This window comes from Rattus rattus, chromosome 4, assembly GCF_011064425.1.
Source record: "Rattus rattus isolate New Zealand chromosome 4, Rrattus_CSIRO_v1, whole genome shotgun sequence".
In the NCBI taxonomy this organism is placed as follows: Eukaryota; Metazoa; Chordata; class Mammalia; order Rodentia; family Muridae; genus Rattus; species Rattus rattus.
The window spans coordinates 38787-66427 of record NC_046157.1 but is presented as its reverse complement, the minus strand read 5'-3'; the positions used below and the strand labels follow the sequence as shown (position 1 = coordinate 66427).

Sequence of the window (27641 nt, the reverse complement as noted above, 5' to 3'; positions counted from 1 at the left end):
AGCGCCCATTAGTGGCTTAAAAATACCTCCTGTTCCAAGGAATTCAACATCTTCTTTTGGCTTCCCTAGGCAGTAGAGACTCATGCAGTGCACTTCAAAAACATAAAATAAGAACAAATAAAATTTAAACACACAAACTAATAAATAATTGTTATTCTAAAAAAAAAAAGACCTTATACAAAAACAAAAAGGGGGAATTGCCTAAGGCAAAACACCAAGAGAACAGTTGTCATTAGCGCTTTTTACTTTGAACTTTTTAATCTTGGACGCACATGGCCGCACTACACTTATGAGTAATGCAGAAGTAAAGTGGAAGGATGTCTTAACTGATGAATGGCGTGGCCCAGATCCCGTAATTTCGAGATCTAGGGGAGCTGTTTGTGTTTTTCCACAGAATCAAGACAATCCAATTTGGGTGCCTGAGCCTTTGACTCGCAAACTGCCTCCTGCTACTCCTGACAATGGAACTATGCACTCTATTATTGCTGGGAATGGTAATCCAGGTTGATTCACTCACTCTGTGGGCTATTGCCAGATCCTGGCCAGTACTTATGCCAGTTCATAGCAATTCTACTGTTTTGCCAACCTTCTTCTCCACCTCCTGTTTGCGTGATGTTCCCTGTATAGTGCCTAATGGAGAATTGCCCCAACGGTATACTGCCACTAATCTTTCTTTGTTGCATACATTATGTTTCACTCTTAAAAATTCCTCCCAGTCTTGTATATGGCTGTGAAGGACAACATTGGCTAATTGGTTGGATCCTATGAGCAATAGTGCTATGGGCACTGGGACCATCCTGGCTGCTTTGAGTCAAGTTACCCAAGGAGCCTCTTCAGGCAGTGGAGACACATCAATCAATAATTCTGCTGAGTTGAACATTACAACTTTGATTATGATGCATAATTGTAGTTTTCCATCACGCCCGGGGCAAGGCAATCACACACTGGATGACTCTACCTGTCGTAGAGTCCTACCTACTTGCCCCCATATCAAGCGTTTCCACCTAATTTTACCCCATGTCAGAGTACATTCCATAGAGCAAAACAATTCCTACCGGGATTGGAATTTTCCCCTCCTCTTGGCAATGTACAGTATGATCGGGCGGGAAAATAAGTCTGGCAAGTGTAATTTTTGGCCTTGGTATCAATGGGTATTATCAAATGAGCAGGGAGCAAACAAATCTCTAATTCCTTTTGCCCGATTATTAGGTGAAGACTTTACATTGTATAATATTTCAGCCACTAGAACAAATAACAAAGCCAATTTAGTAAATGTAAAGATTAATGGCCTTTTAGCAAATGATACTGCCGTTGGAGCTTCAGTATGTGTTAGACCACCTTTCTTCTTTCTGATAAGCACTAATGTAAGCGATGATGCTTTAAATTGTAACAACTCTGATGTAGTCTGCTATTTAGCTGAATGCTGGGATGGCACCAATGATACTGCAGTGATGGTCAAGATTGCCTCCTTTGTGCCAATCCCAGTAGAGGCCAACCCAGATATTTTTCCCATACTTCATTTACTAAGAACCAAAAGGGATTTTGGTATTACAGCAGCTATAATTTCAGCCATTGTACTATCAGCCGCTGCAGCAACAACAGCCGCGATTGCTATGACTAATCAAGTACAGACGGCTGAGACTATCAATCAGATTGTGGAAAGAATCGCAGTGGCATTAGAGATACAAGAAGAATTTAATGCCCACTTGACATCTGGCTTTCTATTAGCTAATCAACGAATGGATTTAATTCAAGAACAAATTGAAGCACTATATCATATGACACAGCTGTCCTGCGTTTCCTCCCTTAGAGGTTTATGCATTACTCCTTTGCAAGCTAATTTTTCTCAGTATTCTCGAGAGAGCAAAGAAATCTTGAATTATCTGAAAGGAAACTGGTTCATGAAAGTGGAGCAACTATCGAGACAATTGCTGATGCAGATTGCTGTCCTTAACAACACTAGATTGGAACCTATCATGTTTGGAGATTTCACCTCATGGATTACCAATGCTTCCTCCTTTTTTAAAGAATGGGCTGGCATGTTTGCCTGGGGGGCCACTGTCCTTTTGGGATGTGGAGTATGTCTATGGCTCTTCTGCCATTTACAACGAGAACATGCCAGACACAAAGCGATTGTTTACCAGGCTATGGTCGCCATTGAAAGTCGTGCTTCTCCCAACATATGGCTGGCCTCTTTGAAAAATTAAGAGTTCGCCCTAGATCGTATTTTGTCACTGTCATGTGAACTCATTGTATCCAGAGACGGGCAACTTTCCTCGGGCTCGGACCAACCTAAGACAGGGGCCCGGTGGCGATAGGGTAACCCAGTGACGGGAATGGCCGAGCAGCCGAGAGGAACGACCTAAGACAGGAGCAATGACAATATTGACGTGACACCCTGATCTAGACCAGTCATAGACAGAGGTGGCTACACCCTGTTTGACCCTGGTCAAATGCTCCTCTGCCCAGTTTCTCCCCAATAAAAATGCACATATAGCCCAGAACGGTGTGTTACAGCATAAGTTCATTTATTGCCATTGGGGTGCAGTCCTAACTGCAAGAGTGGCCCGCCATAGCCGAGTTGGGAACTCTGTGAGACATGTCTGATCTCTCTCAGACCACTACCTCCATCTAATGGCTTCTTTTTTTTTCATAATACAAAAGAGGAGTTGTAGGGAGAGGCACATATACATAAAAGATTGCGCTGACATCTGGTGGTCGTTGGTGGTTAACACCCACAAAGCACATGTCCTGGCATTTCTCCGGCAAGCTATCAGGCTGGAGTGATATTCATGCTAATGAGGTATTTCATGATCCACCAATCCCTAGAGGACAAGTATATAGCCATAGCCTGTTTTGTATATAAGGCTGGTGCCTTTGTTGCTCGGGGTCCCCGTATCAAGAATGAGGTGTTCCTGCAATAAAGGCTGTTGAGAAGAATCCAACAGTGTTGCATCTTCCTTGCTGGACGAGGTGGGCATTGCACTTGATCTTTCTGAGTCTTAGCTACCACTATGGAAAGATGAAAATAAATAGTACATACTATAGAGACCTGAGGCAAAGTGGAAATAAAACCTATCGAGGACTTGCCTCCTTCTTGAATTCTTTATTTCCCCACATCAAACACTATTTTAATTTTATTTCTAGTTCCAGGGTAAATAAAATTTATACGGATACAAAATATGTTACCATTATAACTGTGTTTCTTTGTAAGAAAGCTCTTGACATCATTTCTACTTGGACCTCCATCAGCAAATATGACTTTGAACAATACCTTTGCTTTTCTTTAATGATGAGATTATGTCCAGTCAGTTAAAGTCCAACGTTCTCTGATGTAAACAGCTGAAGCAGTTTACCTTACTAAGTTAGCAGTTTGCATTCTGAGGTCAAGCTTTTGGGGTGGGGTGGGGGTGGGGGGTGTCAGCTTAGCTTCGGAAGACCATTCCTGATAATCTTTTTAAATTAAGATTTATTATTTTTATGCATATGTGCCTGAATGAGTGAGTTCATATGTACCACATGTGTACAGGAGATCACAGGGGCCAAAAGAGGTTTGTTTCCTGTGACTGGAGTTAGAGTCAGTTGTGAGATGCCATGTGAGTGCTAGGAATTGAACCTGGGTCCTCAGCAAGAACAGGTTTCAAAGAATCTGACTCCTTCTTTTGACCTCCTTCTGACTTCCTTGGCCCCAGATGTGTGCATGGTACACATGCAAAACCAATGCTCATACACATGAAATGTGAATGAATCTTTTCAAAGAAAACCCAAGTAATTCAGCTTCTTCCACACTCCACTCAAGTCTTGAAGCAAAGATTCTCTCCATGCTTGACCTTCCACTTCAGTACCCACCCACTCCATACTGGCTTTCTGATTCCAAGTCATATCCAAACTTGCATCTGGTTCCAGATGGCCCTCTAGAACATCCAATGCTTTTCTTGGGAATATGTTTTGTAAAATGTATGAGTGATAAAGTGAATCCATAGGAGATGAGATTGCCAAGTTTGAAAAGGGCAGGAACAATCCTTGACTTCACATCAAAAAATGAGAAAACATTCCACAAATCCTGAGGGAAAGAGGCCCATATGAGGAGGAAAAAAAAAACACTCGAACCCAGAGAGAGTATAAAGATGACCAAAGTGCTGGAAGTGGAGTGTGGGCGTCATCAGCAGAGAGATTGTCCCGAAAGAGAGGCAATTCTATTCCCTACCAACATGAAGCTGTTGCTGCTGCTGCTGTGGCTGGGCCTGACCCTGGTCTGTGGCCATGCAGAAGAAGCTAGTTCTGCGAGAGGGAACCTCGATGTGGACAAGGTAGGCTCAGCGAATAGTAACTTCTGACTCAGAGAGTGCTTTGGAGAACTCTTGAAGCCAAGCGGGTCCTCTGAGGGGATGGGTACAGTGGCCTGTTCTATTAGACAAACGAATGGCTTCAGACCTTGAAGTAAGACCAGTTGTATGCTCTTCAGATCTAACAACGTTTGGGGACCTCTGCTCTCACTGAGAGGCAGGGGCAGAATGTTAGGTATTGTGACAACTCTATCAAGCAAATTCAAGAAGAAACACGTCCATGCGGTATCCCTGCCACCTTCTCCCTAAAGCATTTTCTTATCCATTACAGCTCAATGGGGATTGGTTTTCTATTGTCGTGGCCTCTAACAAAAGAGAAAAGATAGAAGAGAACGGCAGCATGAGAGTTTTTATGCAGCACATCCATGTCTTGGAGAATTCCTTAGGCTTCAAGTTCCGTATTAAGTAAGTGAGGTGTCTGCTCTTAGCTGAGGAAGAAGAAATAAGAGCAAATTCGTGATTACTAAAGTATCGGACAGAAACGAAATAACCTTTTAAAAAAAGCCATTTTGCTAATTTTGCAAAAATATTCAAAAGGTAAATGGAATCAGAAACTGGAGATACCTATAGAGTAGAGGGTGAAGAAGCCAGCCAGATCAAAAATCCCCTAAGCACCAGCTTGCTCTGTTTTACAGGGAAAATGGAGTGTGCAGGGAATTATATTTGGTTGCCTACAAAACGGCAAAGGATGGCGAATATTTTGTTGAGTGTAAGTATATAGAATGTCTATATATCTATCCACAAGGAATTTAGTAAACCCTACTACCTTTATCGTGTGTGTGTGTGTGTGTGTGTGTGTGTGTGTGTGTGTGTGTGTGTGTGTGTTGCTGGGGATTGAACTCAGGAACTTGCACCTCCCAGTCAAACTTTCTACTAGCGAACTCACCACAACCCCTTGTAGAATCTCAAGCACTTCCTGACATGGTTGATTTAGCCAGGGACACGGGGGCCATCTAATAGCTAGCACCCTGTGGCAGGCAAGGGGGATAAGTATGGTGAGGTGGAATCTGATACTGCCCGGTAGCTAGCACCGGTGCACATTGCTCAGGATGTAGCCATGTGAGGCGGCAGAATTATGAAAGACAGACATGTCACATGAAGGTGCTGAGGGAGGCAGGTGAGCCTCAGAGAGGATGAGAGAGAGTGAGTCGCTGCTGTGGCTAAGTGTTCTCTAGTGGGCGTCGTCCCAGGGCCCCTTCCTTAGAAGTTACTTCATCAAGTCCAGAAAGCTACAGATGGGAAGCAGCAGACATCCCCGCCCCCATCTCTTCCAGGATATGTATTTTAATGATTTTCATGTTTGGGGTAGAACAGGTAAAGGGTTTACATAATTTCTTGCAGACCAGAGAATTTCTGAGCTGTGTCCCATTTCCTCCACAGATGATGGAGAGAATACATTTACTATACTTAAGACAGACTATGACAGATATGTCATGTTTCATCTCGTTAATGTCAAGAACGGGGAAACCTTCCAGCTGATGGTGCTCTACGGTAAAGTATTTCCACATGGACACTGATCTTGGGGTGGGAAAAGAGGAAGGAAACTCTAGCTTTAGTATGGTCTTCCCAGCTTGGTCCGCCTCTTTCTCACTTCCTGAAGGTCGACGATGTTCACCTGCACCCTGCCTCAAGCACAGTGATGGGCACACTCTGAAATCGCTCCGTGTGCCAGAATGCCATTCCGTGGGTGCCACATTCAGGATAGATTGGACGCACACCTGTCAACCATGTCACCAGCCATTTTCTCACCCTTATTTGGGAGCCCCTGTCCCCTCATTTAGTTCTGTGGTCAATGCCTAGGACACAGCTGCTACACTCACTGCTGCTCTTTTCACAGGCAGAACAAAGGATCTGAGTTCAGACATCAAGGAAAAGTTTGCAAAACTATGTGAGGCGCATGGAATCACTAGGGACAATATCATTGACCTAACCAAGACTGGTAAGTCAGGATTCACTTATTTTTCTCATCCTGAATATTATATCATAGAAGAAATGAACCTGGGGGATTGGCTATCAGCCATTTGTTGAAAGCTGGAGAGGCACCTCATTTCCTCTTCGGGGAATAACGTGGACCTGGTACCTAAACACGTTCTTGTTCTCACCCTGCAGATCGCTGTCTCCAGGCCCGAGGTTGAAGAAAGGCCTGAGCCTCCAGGTGGGCAATCTCCAGTGAGAGCAAGGAGGGGGTGGGCATGAACCAGACCCTTCCAAAAGCGTTAGTATTGTGCCCCAAATTATTATAAGAATAATTTGATAAGGAGTCTTTGAGGAGAGCTTAAAAAATGGCTTTGAATTATGAGGATTTGTGACTATCTGGTCCTATTTTGAGCTCTAAAGTAAAGTGACCCAAGCACTTAGGCAGGAAAACAAGGGAGTGAGTTTTCCATAGTTGCTGCACGGTTGTGTAAAAAGGTCTCAGCGATGTGTTAAGTGTCATTAAGAGTTAAAGTTTGAAACAGAGAGTAGCAGGATGTGAGTATGACTGCTCTTCAGAGTCTGTGGTCCCACTCCATCCCACTCTGGACAATAAGATTTTCATCTGAACTCCGTACAACCTTGGCTTCTTACCTGGAAGTGGAGTTGCATGTTCTCCACTTCTCCTCCAGTCTGGAGAGCAGACTCCTTTGACCCCTCTTTCCCATTTCCCAAGACTTCACTCAGATAATGTATGAAAGTCTTTAAAAGTGGCCAAGGCTTTCACCATTATTCCTCAAGGCAATGACCATTCTTCAGAGCTTCTTATGCCAAAGGTTGTGGAAACAAGCCTCAGACCTTTCGTTACTTCATTTTTCATATGCCATCCATGAGGAAAGAGTCATTTATTCTATGCCTTTAATCCCTGTTTTCTGGCAAATAATGTTGATTAGATTGCAGAGATCTATTTCTTCATCCTTTGTTCTATACAAGAGTGCCTCTCTGTCCAGAAGTCAATCCAAGAAGTGCTTAATGGGTTCCTGTATTCTTTCTTCCTGGATTACTCAGTGCTGAGTGGAGACTTCTCACCAGGACTCCAGCATCACCATTTCCTGTCCATGGAGCATCCTGAGACAAATTCTGCGATCTGATTTCCATCCTGTTTCACAGAAAAGTGCAATCCCGGTCTCTCCAGCATCTTCCCTAGTTACCCAGGACAACACATTGAGAATTAAAAGCTTTCTTAAATTTCTCTTTGCCCCACCCATGATCATTCCACACAAATTTCTTGCTCTTGCAGTTCAATAAATGATTACCCTTGCACTTAAATGTATGTCTATGTGTCCAGAGGGCTAACCCATGAGAGAATGAGGGGACCTCCTGAGTCCTGTACCCAAGATCCTTCCTCATGTCCCAGAATCTAAGCTGAGTCTCAGGATTTCACCACCTCTGGAGCAGTCCCAAGACCTGATGAATGCTCTCTAGGGCTCCTGCCTTAGAGGCTTTATAAGGACCATAGACACATGAGACTTGCTGCAAGATTCTTCCATCCATAGACTATCTTTTCCAACAGATTGAGGAGAGACACATCTTTCTAAGGCTATGGCTGCTCAACATGGTTCAGGACATGCCAGGGGTCGGGGGAGGTCTGGTCATTAGAGGCCCAATGGATAAAGACAAAAGTTTGCCCAGCACCCCATAGCATCCTCTGGTACCTAGATCGAGAGATTAAATTTGGTTCAAGCTCAGGATCCTGAATCAAGTTCTTGCTGTGGTTTGCTACAATATGGCAAAATGCTGTTGAGAGAGCCAACCAATTTTGCTGAAATCTCTCTCTGTCTCTCTGTCTCCCCCACCCCTGCCACGGTCCATATCATTCTCTTACCAAAGCCTCCTCAGTGGCTTCAGCCGCATCCGTGCACCACTGTGCCTGGCTTTTCACTTTTAGTCTTGGCAAAAATTTAAGAGACAAAAAAACAAATTGTTCACAAGCTAAGCTATCCTTGAGAATACTTACAAAATTAGGTAACAGTTCCAGTCCAGGACTCTGTGGAAGATAGAAAATGGCCTGATAATGGTGCCATAAGCCAAGGGACCGCAACCCAGAGAAAGGTACAGACAAACTCGCTAGTCCCAGGTCAACATGGCAGCTGGAGTTCACCTAAAGCCTTCCCCCTTCGATACCAAACACTTTGTGGAAATGAGATGTGAAATAGTAGAAACATTCAAAGCCAAGGAAGAAATTCTAAACACCAGAGACAGAGCCAATCCCTTTGTAAAGAAGAAGAGAGGGAAGAGGTGAGGGTTGATACGGTCGAACTGTCCAATTCTCTGTGGACTGAATAAGAATGATAGGAGTCAGTAACGTTCATGGATGTGTCTGTGGCTTTTCCTCAGAAGGAATGGGAGCAGCTGGAACCTGGGCAGAGAAACGTGTACAAGGATACAAAGCTAGAGAACTGCAGCAATCCAGCCTCGATGGGTAAGGACACTTCCCCACCACCCAGAACATGTTCCCTGCTGTCCCTTCTTCCTCAAGTCCTTCATGTTTCCCTTTGATGTTTTCTTGTTTTGTTTTGTTTTATTTTGGTGGTGGTGGTGGTGGTGGTTGGTCAGGGAGTTTTGATCCCTTTTTAATACTGTTAGGGTTTTGAATCTCGGCCCATGCCTGGACAGAAAATACTAAGACACCATGGTTTCACATGGCGAGGTTTAAGGAGAGAAGAGTAGAAGAAGGGAGGAAAGGTGGCCCAGTCATGGGCACATGGGGGCGGTGGGGCAAGAACAGAGAAGAACGAAGAGCAAGAGGGAAAGAAAGGGTAAGAGGGAATAAGAGGAAGTGGGGGGGAAGAAGCTCCTTTTAGAGTGTCAGGTACTATATATGGCTGTTGCTAGGCAACTGTGAGGCAGAACATACCTGGCTGCTGCCAATTAGCTGTGGGGGTGGAGCTTAGACAGAATAGCAACAAGTGCTAGGAATGATGCTTGTGCCATTGACTCCAAAAGGGAAGGTGTGCTTTCTTGAGGTTCATGGGCATCCTTATTTTGAAACATCAGAAGCCATATATGTTCACTAGCCTTGAAAGACGCTGGAGTAATAAAGTTGGGGCTTGATTTCTGAAATGGTTGGTCCAACCCTCAGTGTCTACCATTTCTTATTTGTAGGAACTCAAGATCCCAAACAAGGCTTAGTCTCTAAGTTGGATGGAGAAGAAGAGCGGTGGTCTTCAGGGAGGGTGAATAAGAACAGCCCAAGTAGTCTGCACAGACTCAAGAAAACAGGAACCAGTGCAAGTAAGTCTTTAGTTTCTTGGTGGTAAGTTTGGAGTTCATCAAAAGTAATTTGAAATTTCCATATGGCACACAGTCAGAATAGAGAGTGATTTCTCAAGGACCTAGATTTAATCCCAATATGGAAAAAAAATATTTTTCCATTAAAAAGTCCCGGTTTTTGTCTCTTAACCAGGAACTAGTAGAAAAAACACCAGAATCTCCCAGGAGAAAAGGAATTCACAGTACAGATGTTTTCTTACCTTGGAGATTCTAATATCACCTTCTCCTGTAAACCTGTCCACATGAGCAGCTCACAACAAGCTTTTATTTCATGGAGAAGAAAAGAATGGGTGAATGGAACCACTTAATTACTCCTTAAATCACTGCTTGGATGTGGCTCACTTAGCTCACTTTCAAATGGTCAGAGCGGGCCGCCTGGCTCAGGGGTAGGCATGCATAATCTCTTTATAGAGGAGGTGCAGCAATTCCAAATGCCATGCTACAGGGTAGCCCGAGAGGCATGGTCTTCCATAAGGAGCAAGAGTATAGTCAGTCACCATTCTGACAGTGGTAGGGAGAAAGCTGAAATCCAGGGCTCAGTAGCCTGAAGTCACCTCCCTCACCTAGCCCCTTCCCTACTGTATACCTATCACTTAGCCTCCAGAAGACTCTTCAACGTTCAATCTCGTTCCTCTTCACGATATTTAAAAAAGAATCCTCAATTTTCCCTGTCCTCTCCCTGCACACCAGTTCCCTAATTGTCATATTTTCTCGTAGTAAGTTTAGACATTCTTAGATCAGTCTCTTTTCTGCATCTCTGGAGATGGTGGACACTCCTAATAATTTTGTTTCCTTCCATTAACTACAAAACTCCTCATACCCCTGCTCTGTAAGTGTCCATCTGTCCTTAATCCCTGGGATGATTTGAATGAGATACCCCCCATAGTCTCAGGCATTTGAGACATCACCCAGTTGGTGGGTGTTTTCATTAGGCCTGGCCCAACTGTGTGTGTGCCACACACAGGGGTATGGCCTGTTTCCTACTTACAGCTCAAGATGTGACTTTCAGCTTCCTGCTCTGTGACGGTCCCTTGCTGCCATGCCTCCCTGTCATGACTGTAGAGAGAGACGTATCTCTCTGAAACCATCTGCCCCCTGGTGACACGGTCATGGCGTTTTATCACAGCAATATGAACGTAACTAATACAATCACTCTCTAGTCAACCTTCTTGCCCTCTAGTGCCCTTGTTAATGGCTGTCAACCTTAAGTTCTTGCTGTGTCTTTAAATGGATGAGTTACCAGCTCCCTTACTTTGCTGATGGTCCCTTAAAGTCATGCGTCCTGGTGTTCTAGTCTCTATTGCATCTTTCCAAAAGATCTCCCAGTATGCAAATACAAGCTAATTTTTCTAGACTGGCAGCTTCTAGGTGGACATCTCCGACGTCTTTGTCGTACCTTCTTATTGGAGTGGCTTGTAGGAAATTCAGCTATGGAAAGTCTCATTCTTATTAGTCAGAGGCTCCCTTAACCCTCCCTGCTTTTGTCCTGTGTTCTATGATCCTCTTGTCAAGTCCCATTTGTTGGTTTTTCTTAGTTGTCACTGACACTACACGAATCCGGCTTGTCTTATCTCTAAGTCTAGTACTTAGGAGGGTTAACGAGTCCACATTCCCTGATTCGCGGTACAGATGTGTCACTCATAAGCATTTTGCACTTGCACGGGAGTGAGCCATGCAAAATGGCAACCAACAGATTGGGAAAAGATTTTACCAATCCTACAACAGATAGAGGCCTTATATCCAAAATATACAAAGAACTCAAGAAGTTAGACCCTGGCTCAGGGAGACAAATAACCCTATTAAAAATGGGGTTCAGAGCTAAACAAAAAGAATTCACAGCTGAGGAATGCCGAATGGCATGAGAAACACCTAAAGAAATGTTCAACATCTTTGTCATCAGGGAAATGAAATCAAAACAACCCTGAGATTTCACCTCACACCAGTGAGAATGGCTAAGATCAAAAACTCAGGTGACAGCAGATGCTGGCTCCTTCAGGATGCGGAGAAAAGGAACACTCCTCCATTGTTGGTGGGATTGCAGACTGGTACAACCATTCTGGAAATCAGTCTGGAGGTTCCTCAGAAAATTGACATTGAACTGCCTGAGGATCCAGCTATACCTCTCTTGGGCATATACCCAAAAGATGCCCCAACATATAAAAAAGACACGTGCTCCACTATGTTCATGAACCTTATTTATAATAGCCAGAAGCTGGAAAGAACCCAGATGCCCTTCAACAGAGGAATGGATACAGAAAATGTTCTACACAATGGAATATTACTCAGCTATCGAAAACAATGACTTTATGAAATTCATAGGTAAATGTTTGGAACTGGAAAATATCATCCTGAGTGAGCTAACCCAATCACAGAAAGACATACATGGTATGCACTCATTGATAAGTGGCTACTAGCCCAAATGCTTGAATTACCCTAGATGCCTAGAACAAATGAAACTCAAGACGGATGATCAAAATGTGAATGCTTCACTCCTTCTTTAAAAGGGGAACAAGAATACCCTTGGCAGGGAAGAGAGAGGAAAAGATTAAAAATCAGGGACTGAGGGAGTCACCCATTCGAGTCTGCCCTCTAGTGGCCCATGCATAATGGCTACAACCACCCAATTGGACAGGATGGATGAAATGGCAAAGAAGTGCAGACCGACAGGAGTCGGATGTAGATCGCTCCTGAGAGACACAGCCAGAATACAGCAAATACAGAGGCGAATGCCAGCAGCAAACCACTGAACTGAAAATAGGACCCCCGTTGAAGGAATCAGAGAAAGAACTGGAAGAGCCTGAAGGGGCTCGAGACCCCATATGTACAACAATGCCAAGCAATCAGAGCTTCCAGGGACTAAGCCACTACCTAAAGACTATACATGGACTGACCCTGGACTCTGACCTCATAGGTAGCAATGAAAATCCTAGTAAGAGCACCAGTGGAAGGGAAGCCCTGGGTCCCTTACTGAACCCCCAGTGAACTAGACTGTGGGGGAGGGCGGCAATGGGGGAGGGGATTGGGAGGGGAACACCCATAAGGAAGGGGAGGGGGAGGGGATGTTTGCCTGCCCGGAAAGGGAATAACACTTTCAAAATGTATATAAGAAATACTTTAATAAAAAAAAAAAATTCAGGTTCCAGTTGCTGTCTCAAACTAAGAAAATTATTTTCCTGAGAAGGGGGATACACACACTTCTGATCTTGGCACTTAGGAGGTATAGGCAGACAGATCTATGTGAGTTTGAGGCCAGCCTGGTCTACAGAGTGAGTTCCAGGACAGCCAGGGCTATACAAAGAAACCCTGCCTTGAAAAACAAGAAAAAAAAACAAGAAAGGAAGAGAAAATTATTTCAACCTTAATCAATTATTAGTGCCCTGGTATGATCTTGTCACGTAGTAGGACTGTGATTCACAAAACCTTCATAGTGAAGTTGTCTTTTCATACTTTCTGTCTTTTGGGGGAGTGGATACCCATTGTGACAGCTCCATCCATCCCTGTAGGAAGTTGGTTATGGGGCTAGAGAGATGGCTCAGTTTGTAAAGTACTGGCCTCATGAGCATGACCCTGAGTTCAGCTCTTCAACCTCCATGTAAGAAGCTGTGCCTGGAGGTGCACACCTGTAATCTGGCACCAAGGCGGTGGAGACCGGAGCTGGGACTTGTTGGCCAGCGTGTCTAGCCAACTGGTGAGCTGTTTGGTGAGAAACCTTGTTGCAAACCTAAGATGAAGAAAACAGTCCAGGAATGGCTTGATGACAAACTGGCATGCACATGCATGGGCATGTGGATATGTGCACACATCCAGATGAACATGTGTACACAGGGGCAAAGATTGTTGTAATCTTACATGTCAAGAGAACAGGTGTAAGTCTTGATCACTTCCTTTTAAGAAGGAAATTTGTCCCTGTCTTCCCCCATCATCACTGGGTATCAGAAGACGGAGAGTCCTGCTGCCCAGAGAGTCCTGCTCATTCTCTCTATCCCAGGGTGCGAGTCTTGAGTCCCTGGGTGAAAGAGCGGCTCCAGTTCAGCTTTTCTGGACTCTCCCTTCTATACTATACAGATTTCCACCAAACATTCTCTCTCTCTCTCTCACGAGAGTCTCTCTCTCTCTCTCTCTCTCTGTCTCTGAGTGTGTGTGTATGTGTGTGTGTGTGTGTGTGTGTGTGTGTCTGTTTCTCTGTCTCACTGTGTCTCTGTTTTCCTCTTTCTGTTCTTTCTGTATCTCTTTTTGTCTCGGCATCTCTGCAGCTCTCTCTCTCTCTCTCTGTCTCTCTCTTTCTCTCTCTCTCTCCTCTCTCTCCCTCTCTCTCTCTCTAACATGAATTTCTATTATGTAGCCCTGACTGGTCTGGAGCTCTGCCTCATGAATGCTGGGATTAAAGATGTGTGCCACCATAGTTTACCCCAAACCAGGATCTCCTAAATGCCCTCCATAAAAGTGAGAATTCCAGACATCCATTCAGATGCTCTGATTTTCTCCACATAAACTGGAGTGGCTATTAACTCTTACCTATGTTTCTCTCTTTAAATGTTTAAAACTCTTACCTCAGATGATTCCTTCAAGATGGTCTCAGTTTGATGATGTTAGAGTCTTTTTTAAGAGTATGAATCTTTACATGAGATCATTAGATGGTAATAAAGTTTAAACTTCATCCTAAACCTTTACAGGAAATACTGTGTTTTTACACTTGTTACAAATTGTCTCCATATTTAGATTAAAATAGGAAACTCTTAAAATTGTGAACAAGGAGATGAGGAGATAGCGTAATCAGTAAAAGCTTGTTAAGCAGTATATGAATCCCATCCCTAGGACCCACGTCAAAATCTAGATGTGCTGCTGTGCTCTTGCAACCTCATAATTGGGAAAGTTGAGACAGGAGAATCCCTGAGACTACCTGGCCAACCAGACTTGCTTAATTTACAAGCCATAGGTCAGAGGGAAAAACTTTTAAAGACAGGGTACAGTGCTCCTGAAAAACGGTACTTGTGTTAACACACACACACACACACACACACACACACACACACACACACACACACGCTGATTTGTGAAAATGTTAATTAGAGCAACAAACAGTAAAATACAATAATTCATGAACTTTTTAGGCGTGTGCTTAGCCACCACAATTAGTATTTAATTTGCATTTATGCTTACTGCATACTTAGGGCCTGTGTAAAATACAGGTGAGGGTACCCTCTGGTATCGCCTAGCTTTCTTTGTTAATGTCTTCGTTAGCTTCTGAATTAATAGAAAACTTTGGGGAGGTTTTTTGTTTTGTTTTGTTTGAGACAGAATCTTACCATATAGACCTGGCTAGCCAGGAACTTGTTATGTAGACCAGGCTGACCTTGAACTTTTTATGTAGACCGGGCTGGCCTTGAACTCACAGAGATGTGCCTGTCTCTGCCTCCCAAGTGCTAGAATTAAAGACTTCAATAGAAAACTTTGAGGGGTTTTGTCTAGATATTGTTAATAAGAGTTGAAAAAAATGTGGAAAACAGCTGGGAATGTGTTGTAGTGAATGCTACTTGTTATATCGTTTAAGTACAGAAATCAGATTGTTGAACAGTGTATAAAGTATGTTCTCACTGTGGACAAAGACTGTGTATGTGTGTCTGTCTTTTTATGCCTCTGTGTACATATATATGCATTTATACCGATATATTTGTATATGAATATGTTGTAAAAATATAAAAATAAAAAAAGTATGGATGTCTTTTACCCCGTTATGTCTGCGCCGCGGTGCCCCAAGATATCTGCTAGGTATCTTGGCAGAAACACATCCTAGCCACACACTTTCTTACACTCAAACCCTCACATAAAAGAACACACAACACAACAATCTTTGACCCAATTGGTAAGATATAATTGCCCACTTAAACATACAAAGCCCGGTACCATCCATCCCTTGAGAACATTAATAACAACCTGTAAATACACAGAGCAGAATCTTAACATCACCTGCCATCTTGTCCTGCCATGGCTTCTCTCCCTCTCTCCCTCCTGTCTCTTCCTCTCTCCCTCAGTCTCCTCCTCTTCCTTCAAACTTCTCTCCTGCCCATCCTTCCTTCTCCTCCAATGACAGGCCTCCTTCTATCCTGGACCTGCCCCTCACCAGTACTTTACAAATTCAATGGAGAGGTGGTTCTGGTGAAGTCACCTGAGTTCTGAGTCCTTGACTAGGCAGCTGTCCTTGGGGCAGTGGAATTAGCATCAAAATACAGTAACTTCAGGGCAAACCACAACATTTCACCCTTTTTGTCCAGTTAAAAAGCCTTTTCACTTATATATTGAGTACAATTACCATTCTACAATTTATAAAGCATTTGATATACTCAACACCCAGTCCATCACTATATCAGTTAAACAGAACATTCCATTCCATTCCAGCTTAAGAAAGGCTTAAAATCTATATCTTGGCTAGCTTGTATACTACCTGATAACTATCCAATAAAATATGTATATTTAGAGTTAAACAGCCTGATAGGCTATTTAACGTCTTCAACCCCGTCAGAAATCTGGGAATGACCAAATATCTATACACAAAGGAAGCCTAACACAGCTTCCAGAACTGAGAGGTTGTAGAGACAAATCTCCACTAGCACAGTCCCCTGTTAGCAACATGTGAGTGCAAGACTTCAGCCTTCTGGCCCAAAATCAACTGACAGACTCTTGAAATGCAGATTTTGAAGGGCTGATCACCCTGTTTTGGCAGAGTTTATCAGTCAACTATACTGCATAATTTGTCCTTTTCTGGACAGTATGAAAGACCTCCGGAGAGGACCTTTCCCTGAGGAGGAGACACCAAGCGCCCAATGACCAAGCCGAGGCCACTCGGATGCAATCAGCAAGAGGGTTTATTGGAAAACACAGGTACCTGCGGGCACACAGTCTCTTCGGAGGACTTGCGCGCCCAGCAGCTCCAGCATGGGGCTTTTATAGGGTTTGGGGAAGCAGAAGCGGGCGTACAGAAGCAGATGCATAGTTACGGGGATTGGTGGATTTAAACGAGGCATATAGACATGTTCACATATGATTGGTTATTTCACATGATGAGGTAATAAGGTATAGCTACACACATTGGCAGGTTTGAATCATATTCGAATGAGGTTGTAACATGGTAAAAGAGTACGTGCAGGCTGGGATGTCCTGAATGTCCAGAGCTAGGGGCTTATCCCTTCCTGCCAGATACGGCACTCCTAGTCTGTTCTGTATTCCTTTCCTTTTATGGTCTGTTAGTTTTAACGGTGACTCGGCCCTAGGTATCTGGGCGTGCCTGGGCTCGTTCAAGGCTGTTGCAGCTCTGAGTTAAGACTCATGGGGTGGGTCTTTCATTTTCCCCCATTTTCTTTTAGACTTGAGTAAAATCCTTTATTCAAATCGAATTCTAAGGAATCTCTTCCTGTTGTCTTACCCTCTGGTGTTGTTGGGTGAGAACAAGCGTCTGAATGACTGAGAGTCTGTTCTTTATGAACTGCATCAATCTGTTTAGAATGCAGGGGCCAAAGAGGAGGATTAGGAGGAGGATGATTAAGGGTCCCATCAAGGTGGACACCAGGGTAGCAAACCAAGGGGATCGGTTAAACCACCCCTCGAACCAGCCTTGTTGGGAATCAAACAGCTTCTGTCTCTGGGCCAAGCGTTCTCGGAGCTTAGCCATGTTATCTCTCACTAATCCTGTATGGTCTGCATAGAAACAACATTCTTCTTTTAGAGCAGCACATAGCCCTCCTTCTCGAAGGAACAGCATGTCTAGCCCTCTCCTATTTTGTAAAACTACTTCAGACAAAGATGTTAAGGACTTTTCTAATGCACTCACGGATTCCTCGATAGCTTTTAGATCTGCATTCATGGCCGCTTGTAGCTGACGAAAGTGACCCGTCTTGATGAGGGCGGTGGTCCCCATCCCTATACCTGCAGCCATTCCTCCTAAGGTGATTCCTCCTAAGAGTAGAGCTAGGGTCATGGTGATGGGTTCTCGCCTGAATCGAGTCAGCCCCTCAAAATGTGAGTATATGTACTCGGGCCCATGGTAGGTGACCTTAGGCCAAATTTCTACCAGTACACAGTAGTCGGAGGATCTGCGGAGGATTGCGGCAGAGATACAAGGTGTCAATCCGGTGTTACAGGCCCAATAGGTGCCTGTAGGAGCTGCTAGGTAGTAGCTTCCAGTGGGGATCCTCTTGGTGATAGCGCAGAGGACCTGGTGAGTGGGGGGTATGGTCCCTATACAGAGTCCCTGTCCTGAGACTTCCGGCAACGTCAGCCTATGGCTAGGGAGGGTTGTGCAGCTGGCCGGGGCCGTGGTCTGATTAGTATAATTCCCCATGACTGCCACACCCTCATAATAGGGCAGGCTAGAGACCAGGCACAGCCAGCATTCTTGGGTTTTGTCAGGTTCTGAATAATTGAGTGCCAAGTATGCCCCGGTCACTAAGTTGATTAGCCAGTCTCCTGCCCTAGCAGCCGAGGGGCCGGTGGGAAGGGTCCCTAGTCGGGAGGGAGTTGTCAAGATATCCCCGAGTTCTGAGTGGTGTTTAGCCATAGTGGGGGTCCGACCGGGGGCAGTGCCGGTGCTGGTCGGGAAGGGGGCTTTTGATCCATGAGGACTGGGTTTGGACCAATCTCTTGTCTGACCCGTTCTCTCACCAGTTGGAGGGAGAACAGGAGTCCTGGGTTAGTTTGGCCAGGGGTATACAACCGTATCCCCCACCTACGCCCCACCTTCCAGTCTGTGTTTTTACCTTGATCTGTGAATTCTATTATAATTTGAGATTCTCCTGGAGTCTCAGGGGAGAAGGCCACTAAGTCCCCCTTCTTGGTCCCCCACCATCCTTGAGTGTAAGTCTCACACCCCCACTTAGCGCAGTAGAAGGTCTCAGGACCTCCGCACTCCCGTGTCCTCTTACCTCCGGGACAAGTATACCAATCAGAGTGTCTGCAGGGTGGGTATGAGTTGTGGGGAGTCCGCTCAGTATGCTCCCAGGAGTCCTTAGCCAGTTGACAAAGGTCGAAAGTCAAAGGGGGCCACCAGGTTCCTTCAGCATGCTTACCATTAGCTAGGACTTGAGATCAGCCCGTCTCTAAATTAGTTATTATCCAGGACATATTATATACCAGGTGGGGGCTAGCCCCCAGACTCGCCCCACCCCTAGTCCATAAGACAGTTAAGAGCAACAACGTGAAAATCTTAGCTTTAGGGGGTTTTGAGTGCGTTGAGCCTTCCATGTCTGGGGCGCGATGTTGTGATCTGCCGTTTCCTCAGGTCGGGCTGCCTTGGCGTGAGACGCGTGGATCCAATCCGCAATTCCGTCTACCTTCAAGGCTGTCGGGGTAGTCAGGAGAACTGTATAGGGTCCTTTCCACCGAGGCTCGAGATTCTTGGTCTGATGTCTGCGCACCCACATGGTGTCTCCGATCTGGAACGGGTGCGGCACCATCGGTTGTTCAAGCCTGTCTTGGTAAGCCGCGGCTAGAAGTTTCCAGATGTCTCTCTGCACGATTTGTAGGGCCTGAAGATGTGCTGCCAAGGAAGGGCTATTAGCGAATTCAGCATTATTTGAATCAAAGAAATTGATAAATGGGGGTGGGATCCCGTATACTATTTCAAAGGGAGTCAGGCCATGGGAGCCCGGTGTATTCCGGGCCCGGTATAGGACTAGGGGTAGTAGGGACACCCAATCCTTTGAGCCAGTTGCAAGCGTTAATTTAGATAAAGTCTCCTTAATTGTTCTATTCATGCGCTCTACCTGTCCTGAACTTTGGGGTCTATAAGCACAATGTAACTTCCAATCAATCCCCAATAACTTGGCCACCAACTGACTTACCTGGGAGACGAAAGCGGGCCCGTTATCTGACCCCAATACTTGGGGCATTCCATACCTGGGGAAGATTTCTTCGAGGAGCTTCTTGGTCACCACCTTGGCCGTTTCATGTTTCGTGGGGAAAGCCTCTACCCATCCGGAGAAGGTATCTATGAACACTAAGAGGTATTTGTGTCCGTACATACCAGGCTTGATTTCAGTGAAGTCAATTTCCCAGTGGGTACCAGGCCGATGTCCTCGGGGACGGACTCCTTGTCCAATTTTAGCTTTTCCTGGGTTTACCTGAGCACAGGCCCTGCAGCTTTCAGTCACCTCCCACAAGGCCTGATCTCGTCCCAGGAGGTAGGTGTCAATCTCTTCTCGTCTTAAGAGGGTCTTCATCTTCTTGAGTCCCAGGTGTGTTAATTTATGTAGGTAGGAGATTAATTCAAAGGTCATCTTCGTAGGCATAACTGTTTTCCCTGTGTAGACCCACCGTTTTAGTTGTGGGTACCAAACGGCCCCCATTTTCTGTAGGAGCTTTGTGTCCTCCGTGGTGTAGAGCCAACCGGTCTGTTCCGGCTGTGGAGACGTGGGTTGATCTTGGTCTTTTAAGGACAGAACTTGGGTGCCCATGGCGGCCTCACGCGCTGAGATGTCAGCTAGCCGATTTCCCCGTGCCTCGGGGCTGTGTCCCTTCTGATGCCCTGGGCAATGTATAATGCTCAGTCTTTTTGGTAGGAACAGAGCTGCCAGGAGGGCCAGAATTTCAGTCTTTTTCTTAATGTCCTTACCCTCAGATGTGAGCAGCCCTCTTCTCCGGTAGATCTCTCCATGGATGTGTGCCGTAGCAAAGGTGTAGCGGCTGTCTGTATATACATTCAGCCTCTTACCTTCTGCCATTTTGAGCGCCTGGGTTAAGGCAATGAGTTCAGCCCACTGTGCGGAGGTACCAACAGGCAAGGCGCTTGCCTAGATCACTTTGTCCTCTGTAGTGACCGAGGCTCCAGCTTTCCATTCCCCATTCACCAAGTAGCTGCTACCATCGGTGTACCACGTATGGTCGACCATGGAGAGGTCGGTCCGATAGGTCTGGTCTGGTTCCATGTACTTCTGCAAGGATCTGCAGACAGTCGTGCTGTTCTGCCTCCTCTGGCAAAGGAAGCAGAGTGGCTGGGTTGAGAGCGACCACGGGCCCAAACTGGACCCGTTCCACATCCAGTAGCAAGGCTTGGTAGTGGGTCATGCGGGAATTAGAGAGCCAGCGGTCAGGGGGCTGTTTTATCAAAGCCTCCACTGCATGGGGTGCCAGGATGGTGAGGGGCTGCCCCAATGTCAACTTCCCAGCATCTTTAGTTAGGACGGCAATGGCTGCCACCATTCTCAGGCATGGTGGCCAATCGGAGGCCACAGGGTCTAATTTCTTAGACAGGTAGGCTACCGGGCGCTTCCAGGGTCCCAGTCTTTGTGTTAGGACCCCCTTAGCATACCCTTGCTTCTCATCCACAAATAGTTCAAAAGGCTTGGTGATGTCTGGGAGACCCAAGGCAGGGGAGGACAGCAAGGCCCATTTAATGTTATCAAATGCCTCCTGTTGTTCTGCCCCCACTGGAAGAGCACCCCTGTTTAGTGAGAGGGTACAAGGGGGCTGCCATCTCGGCAAACCCAGGAATCCAGAGGCGGCAGAATCCCGCCGTTCCTAGGAATTCCCGTAGCTGTCGGCCATTTCTTGGGGCTGGGATGTTGGCCACGGTCTGTTTCCTAGCCGGAGTCAGCCATTGCTGTCCGTCCCTTAGTTGATAGCCTAAATAAGTAACCTGGGTCTGGCAAATTTGAGCCTTTCTGGCAGAAGCTCGATAGCCCAATCGCCCCAAAGTCTGCAAGAGGGATTCTGTTCCCTGGTGGCATGCTGTCTCAGAAGTGGCCTCTAGAAGAAGGTCATCAACAAACTGAAGTAGTATAAGAGTGGGGTGCTAGACTCGAAAGTCAGCCAAGTCCCGGTGTAAGGCCTCATCAAAGAGCATTGGGCTGTTTTTGAAACCCTGTGGTAACCTTGTCCAAGTCAACTGTCCCGAAAGCCCCATTTCAGAGTCTTTCCACTCAAAAGCAAATAAGGGCTGGCTTTCTGGGCTCAGCCAGAGGCAGAAGAAAGCATCCTTCAGATCTAAGACCGTATACCAAGTATGGGTGGGAGGCAGGGTGCTGAGTAGGTTATAAGTGTTTGCGACAGTTGGATGAATATCTTCTACTCTTTTGTTGACCTCTCTCAAATCTTGTACCGGCCTATAGTCTCCAGTGCCGGGCTTCTTAACAGGTAGCAGAGGCGTATTCCAGGGTGACCGGCAAGGGACTAGGATGCCTTGGTCTAAGAGCCTCCTGATATGTGGCTTTATGCCCTGATAGGCTTCCCATGACATGGGGTACTGTTTAATGGAGACAGGAGTCGCGGTGGCCTTTAACTGGATAATTAGGGAAGGCTGTTGGAGCGCCAACCCCATCCCGCCAGTCTCCGCCCAGACCAGTGGGAATTTCGTGACCCAAGAGTCTATTTCTAGAGATTTTGGCTTGTCCTGTTCTGGTTCATATAATCTATATTCATCTTCTAACTGAAGGGTTAAAATCTGAAGAGGAGTACCGCGGGGCCCGGTCCCTCCTTCTTCAAAATGGATCTGAGCTTTTAATTTGGTAAGCAAGTCACGGCCCAGCAGAGGCTATGGGCAGTCCGGAACATGTAAGAAGGAATGGGTCACCTTACCAGTAGCCAGCTGAACCCGTCGATCTGTAGTCCAACAGTATCTCTTGCTGCCAGTGGCTCCTTGTACCCAGGCCGTCCGGTCGCTGAGTTGTCCAGGGGCCTGGGTGAGGACTGAGTGCTGGGCTCCTGTGTCCACCAGAAAGGTGACTGGCTGCCCCCCAACTTCAAGAGTTATCCTGGGCTCAGGGGGGGGCTCCTGGCCCTGACCTCCCTAATCTTCATCTAGGGCCAAGAGGGAGGTCTGTGGGCGGGGTCTTCGGAGCCCGCTGGGTTTCTTAGGGCAATCTCTGGCCCAGTGTCCTCTTTCTTTGCAATAAGCACATTGATCCTTATCTAGCTTTGGCCCCTTTCGAACTCCCACCCTCTCTCCCCTGTTTCTCTTGACCCTGAACTACGGCGGCCAAGATTCAACTCAACTCTCTGCTTCTTTTACGGTCTCTCTCATCCTTTTCTCTACGTACTCTATCTTCCTTTTCTTCTTGTGTCTCTCTCTTGTTATAAATTCTTTCTGCCTCCTTAAGTAAATCCTGCAATGTATACCCTTGTAAATTTTCTAGTCTCTGTAGCTTGGCCCTGATATCTGGTGCTGCCTGCCAGATGAAGGACATGGAGACATTTGTCATTTGTCCTGGATCATCTGGATCATAAGGGGTATACATGGGATAAGCTTCTTTAAGTCTCTCTACGAAGGCTGAGGGAGTCTCCGCAGCCTCTTGTACCACTTGTTTCACCTGAGCCAAATTGGTGGGGCATCGTGCCGCCCCTCGGAGACCCGCTAGGAGCAACTGGCGATAAAGGCGTAGGGGTCTCCTACCTTCAGCCGTGGTGAAATCCCAATCAGGTCTCGTAAGTGGGAATGCGTCATCGATCTCTTCCGGGAGCAAGGTGGGGCGTCCATTGTCCCCCAAAACATGTTTCCTGGCCTCTAAGAGCACTCTCTGCTTCTCCTCAGAGGTCAGGAGGGCCTGTAAAAGTTGCTGTATATCATCCCAAGTGGGCTGATGGGTAAGCAAGACAGATTCTATCAGGTCGGTGAGAGCCACCGGATCCTTAGAAAAGGGGGGGTTATGTTGTTTCCGCTGAGAACGGCCAGTATTGCGTCTGGCCGCCAGCCCCTTGTCTAAGCGGAAAGGCCTGGGAGGTGGAGTCTGGCGCCACCTCGCGTCGTCCCCGCAGTCTTCCAGCCACAGAGGAAGGGGCCGCCTCCTGTCTCGGACTAGCAGGCGGCTCCACTTCCTCTTCTCTGGGCGGGGCTGTAGGCACAGGGTACGGAGGAGGTTCTTCCAACAGGAGATCTATAAGGGGGTAATTTGGGTCCTCTGGGAGGACAGGTTTCGGGGGAGGGACTTTGGGAGACTCTTCCTTAGTTAGAGCAGGATAGAGAGAGGAAGAAGCAACCAAAGGGTCAGGTAGGCTCGGGGAAACAGGTTTAGGGGAAACAGGAAGCCAATTCGGGTCCACAAAGGGTTCTGCCCAAGGAGGAGGGCTAAATGCCAAGCTCTCCCAGGTGACAATGTAGGGCACCTGGTCAGGGTGTCCATACGGCTTCTGGCGGAAAATCAGGTCCTTAACCTGCAAAATAGTGGTCTTGTTAAAAGTGCCGTTCACCGGCCATCCCACATCGTAAGTGGGCCACTCAGACGTGCAGAGGGTCTGCCATTTTCCTTTCTTGATCTCGACCGACTGATCACGTGCTCGGTCTCGGATGTCCTTCCAATGGTCTAGAGTGAGACTCAAGGGGGTCGTTAGCGATTGTCCCATGGTAGCTTCGAAGAAAATTAGGGCACAAATTAGACAGACAAATCCAACGATCAGACAAATAACAGACAGACGCGCCGCGCGGCTTCAACGTAAAACCCAAAACAAAGAGTCAGATGTAGGTGCCGAGGGTCCTGGACCCTCTCCTCCAACCAAAACCACGTATCCCTCCGATACGGGCTGAGCCCCAAAGAACCGGGCTCCAGACACCCTTGGAACGTCTTCCAGGGCTGCGGGGGGAGAAGTCCGAGCTCGTCAGCTCCTTCTCTGACCCGCCCAAATGGAGGCGCTGAGGGTCCTGAACCCTGAGACACCGAAGGCCCTGGGCCTTCTCCTCCGACCAAAACCCAGATCTGAGTCCAAAACTGAGACGAACTGAACACGAGCACAGGACAAGACAAGACAAGACAGGGCAAGACACGACAGATGCCGGCCGGCTTACCTCCCGGTGGGTGGTCGGTAATCTCTGGGCGGAGGATCTCCAGGTCCTGGGCGAGCCCCCAAAATGAAAGACCTCCGGAGAGGACCTTTCCCTCAGGAGGAGACCCCAAGCGCCCAATGACCGAGCCGAGGCCACTCGGATGCAATCAGCAAGAGGGTTTATTGGAAAACACAGGTACCTGCGGGCACACAGTCTCTTCGGAGGACTTGCACGACCAGCAGCTCCAGCATGGGCTTTTTATAGGGTTTGGGGAAGCAGAAGCGGGCGTACAGAAGCAGATGCATAGTTACAGGGACTGGTGGATTTAAACGAGGCATATAGACATGTTCACATATGATTGGTTATTTCACATGATGAGGTAATAAGGTATAGCTACACACATTGGCAGGTTTGAATCATATTCGAATGAGGTTGTAACATGGTAAAAGAGTACGTGCAGGCTGGGATGTCCTGAATGTCGGGGGCTAGGGGCTTATCCCTTCCTGCCAGATCCGGTACTCCTACTCTGTTCTGTATTCCTTTCCTTTTATGGTCTGTTAGTTTTAACGGTGACTCGGCCCTAGGTATCTGGGCGTGCCTGGGCTCGTTCAAGGCTGTTGCAGCTCTGAGTTAAGACTCATGGGGTGGGTCTTTCAAGTATTAGTCTGCAGATGAAACATGCAGATTTGTCTAGTGGATGCCTAGCCACAAAGTATTGCCTCACTGGGGAGTAGAGATGTTCACAATCTTCATTAAATCCACCAAAGGGTAACTGTTAGGAGCAGATATGTCTCAACAAAAGATAAATAACTTTAAATCTCAAATTTTGTGGATTTCTGACGTTTTTGAAAATCATCTATCTATATAAGACAATCTGGACTGTTGTCCCCATATCCTAAATTTTATCTTGAAAGCACTCTCACAAACTCAGAGCCATGACTTTGCTATTTGAATCTTAACTCACAGGTGTAATCAACTCAGAAGTTTGTAATGACAACAATAGAAGGACTGGCTCTAAACCTTGTACTTTTAAACTTAGTTACCAAATGAGATTATGACTGTACAATTCAATCTAGCTAATTCCTCCCTGTTAAATTACAACCAATTTTAAATTCCTCATAAAAACAATTTTAGAATAACCACTTTCAGCCCCCCAAAGTCCAGGGAATTGGGGCGACGACTCCTCCATAACTTCTTCAAGCTGTACATGGGCGTTGAGATATCCTTAGGGGTAGGGGGAAGGAAGAATGAAGCAAATGCTGTAGCAGGATGTGTCCTGACTAGACCCAGCTGAAAGTCCTTGAGACCAGGAATCCAAGTAGGCACACTCTGTAAAATACAACTCTCAAGACAAAAGTTTAGAATCGAGATATCTTTTTGTTTGATTCTCCTGAATATATTTTCCAGTCGGTCTACCTCTATCAAATCTGATCAGTATGACTCTGTGAGGTTTCCAGAGCCTAATCACATTTTTAAAAAAAAACACAAAGACAAAGTCTTTCTCCCAAAATACTGTGTTCCTTAGTCTGAAACCAGAAAAGCTTGTATCTTGCACTCTCTCCCAGAGTAATAATATAACCCTAAAACTCAAAGTCACACCCATCATGAAGACTAAACAATTTTTTAAAAAGGAAGTAAGCTAAACAATGAGTCTGATAGGCTTTTGTACTCTGTGATATCAGGAAATTAACCCAAAATTCCGGCGGAGCCCACATTAAGAGAATCTGAGCTTCCTGTGGTGGTAGATATCAAATGTAACCACAAACCCTTGCTAGCCGGCATCAACGAGCCATATGGCCTATAGCGGGGTAATTCATAAAACAAACCAAATACCTTTTATCAATTCCAGTATCAATAAGCAACACATCAAACCAGGACTTTAGCCCAAAATATCTCAATCTGTCAAACTCTCTACCCGGAGCACAGATTTTTATTTAACCTTAATAACTTCTATAATATATGCCTGCATTCACTCTCCCTGGTGTTACAGACATTAATCACAACTCTCTACTTGGAGGTAGTGACTAATTTTTCCCTATCTAAGTTCCAAACCATAGATGAAAATCACCACATGATTCGGGTAATCTCTTTACTCTCCTTAAAACAAACTTAAACAGCTTCTATCAATTCTAATACCAATAAACAACTTAAAACTCAGGAATTTAACCCAAAATATATCCATCTGTTAAGCTCTCTACCCGGAGCCACAGATTTTTCTTTAACCTTAATAACTTCTAAAATATATGCCTGCATTCACTCTCCCTGGTGTTACAGACATTAATCACAACTCTCTACTTGGAGGTAGTGACTAATTTTTCCCTAAGTTCTGAACAGCTGGCAATGTGTTGTAGTGAATGCTACTTGTTATATCGTTTAAGTACAGAAATCAGATTGTTGAACAGTGTATATAGTATGTTCTCACTGTGGACAAAGACTGTGTATGTGTGTCTGTCTTTTCATGCCTCTGTGTACATATATATGCATTTATACCAATGTATTTGTATATGAATACACTTGGTCTTTTAACCTAGAAGAAAATAGGGGCTACCACTGAACACAGGAGTGCAGCATGGATGTCTGACATTTTTATCATGTACATGAGACTTATTCAAATGTGTATCACATTAAAATACTTTTATATGTACAAATTAACACAGTTTAAAAATACAGCCGAGTCTATTCCACAGTGTTATTTGACAAAGTGACCTGAGATTTCTATACTCATTTATGAACAACATGTTTGAAGTATGGCATTAAACCTTGATATTCATGAAGAGTTTCTTATAGAACACAGATTTTGTTAACATGACTCATAACTGTAACTACTTTATTTCTCTTGTTTGCTATTAAAAACTAAAGATGGATTCTTGTTGCAGATGAGTTTTTATTTCATATTCAGAATGCTAATTCACAAGTGTCTTAGCCGAGGATTTCAGCTGTATTGCGACAAATGCCTCCACACCCTGTTCTTACCCAGTAGCAGATACCGCTGCTCACTCAGCTTCTCACAGAGTCTGCTTCAGAATGCTTGGTGGGGAAGCATTCCAGAAGGTTCTGTACAGCAGCATGATTCTGTTTTCAAGAGACCTGTCTGCCATTGCAAACTATTAGCTAGGTTCTATTGCTGATAAGACACCATGACTAAAAGCAAAGGGTTCATTTCATCTTGTAGCTTAGAGTTCACCATCCAGGGAATTCAGGGCAGGAACCTAGAGGTAAGAGGCCATAGAGGAGTACTGCTTACTGTCTTGCTTCTCATAGCATGCTCCACCTGCTTTCTTGTACATTAGGACTGTCAGCCCAGG

The 27641-nt window shown here is 45.7% G+C and overlaps 1 protein-coding gene and 1 pseudogene across 5 annotated transcripts; one reads left to right on the top strand and one right to left on the bottom strand.

Moving 5' to 3' along the window:
- Positions 1–4159: 4159 nt before the first annotated feature.
- LOC116897762 (major urinary protein-like) lies at positions 4160–7589 on the top strand. 5 transcript variants are annotated; one of them, XM_032899189.1, is made up of 8 exons: positions 4212–4310; positions 4618–4744; positions 4907–4924; positions 4993–5055; positions 5727–5837; positions 6184–6277; positions 6407–6501; positions 7329–7472. In XM_032899189.1, exons 1-8 carry the CDS (start codon positions 4212–4214, stop codon positions 7409–7411), a joined length of 690 nt encoding a protein of 229 aa, XP_032755080.1. In that variant the 3' UTR covers positions 7412–7472. The 5 variants fall into 5 exon arrangements, with proteins under 5 accessions (XP_032755084.1, XP_032755082.1, XP_032755083.1 ...); XM_032899193.1 differs by lacking the exon at positions 4907–4924 and having other exon boundaries at positions 4160–4310; positions 4618–4751; positions 4982–5055; ... (1 more) ...; positions 6456–6501; positions 7214–7586; XM_032899191.1 differs by lacking the exon at positions 4907–4924 and having other exon boundaries at positions 4167–4310; positions 4618–4751; positions 4982–5055; ... (1 more) ...; positions 6456–6501; positions 7329–7589.
- An 11482-nt stretch (positions 7590–19071) lies between these two features.
- On the bottom strand, positions 19072–23918 carry LOC116897741 (annotated as a pseudogene).
- Between the last annotated feature and the right edge of the window lie 3723 nt (positions 23919–27641).

Bases quoted from the DNA above. Each gene is read 5' to 3' on its own strand.
- LOC116897762 (XM_032899189.1), top strand. From the start codon at position 4,212: ATGAAGCTGTTGCTGCTGCTGCTGTGGCTGGGCCTGACCCTGGTCTGT. The intron at 5,838-6,183 runs GTAAAGTATTTC...CTCTTTTCACAG, and splicing joins CCAGCTGATGGTGCTCTACG to GCAGAACAAAGGATCTGAGT. The intron at 6,278-6,406 runs CAAGACTGGTAA...TTCCTCTTCGGG, and splicing joins GACAATATCATTGACCTAAC to GAATAACGTGGACCTGGTAC.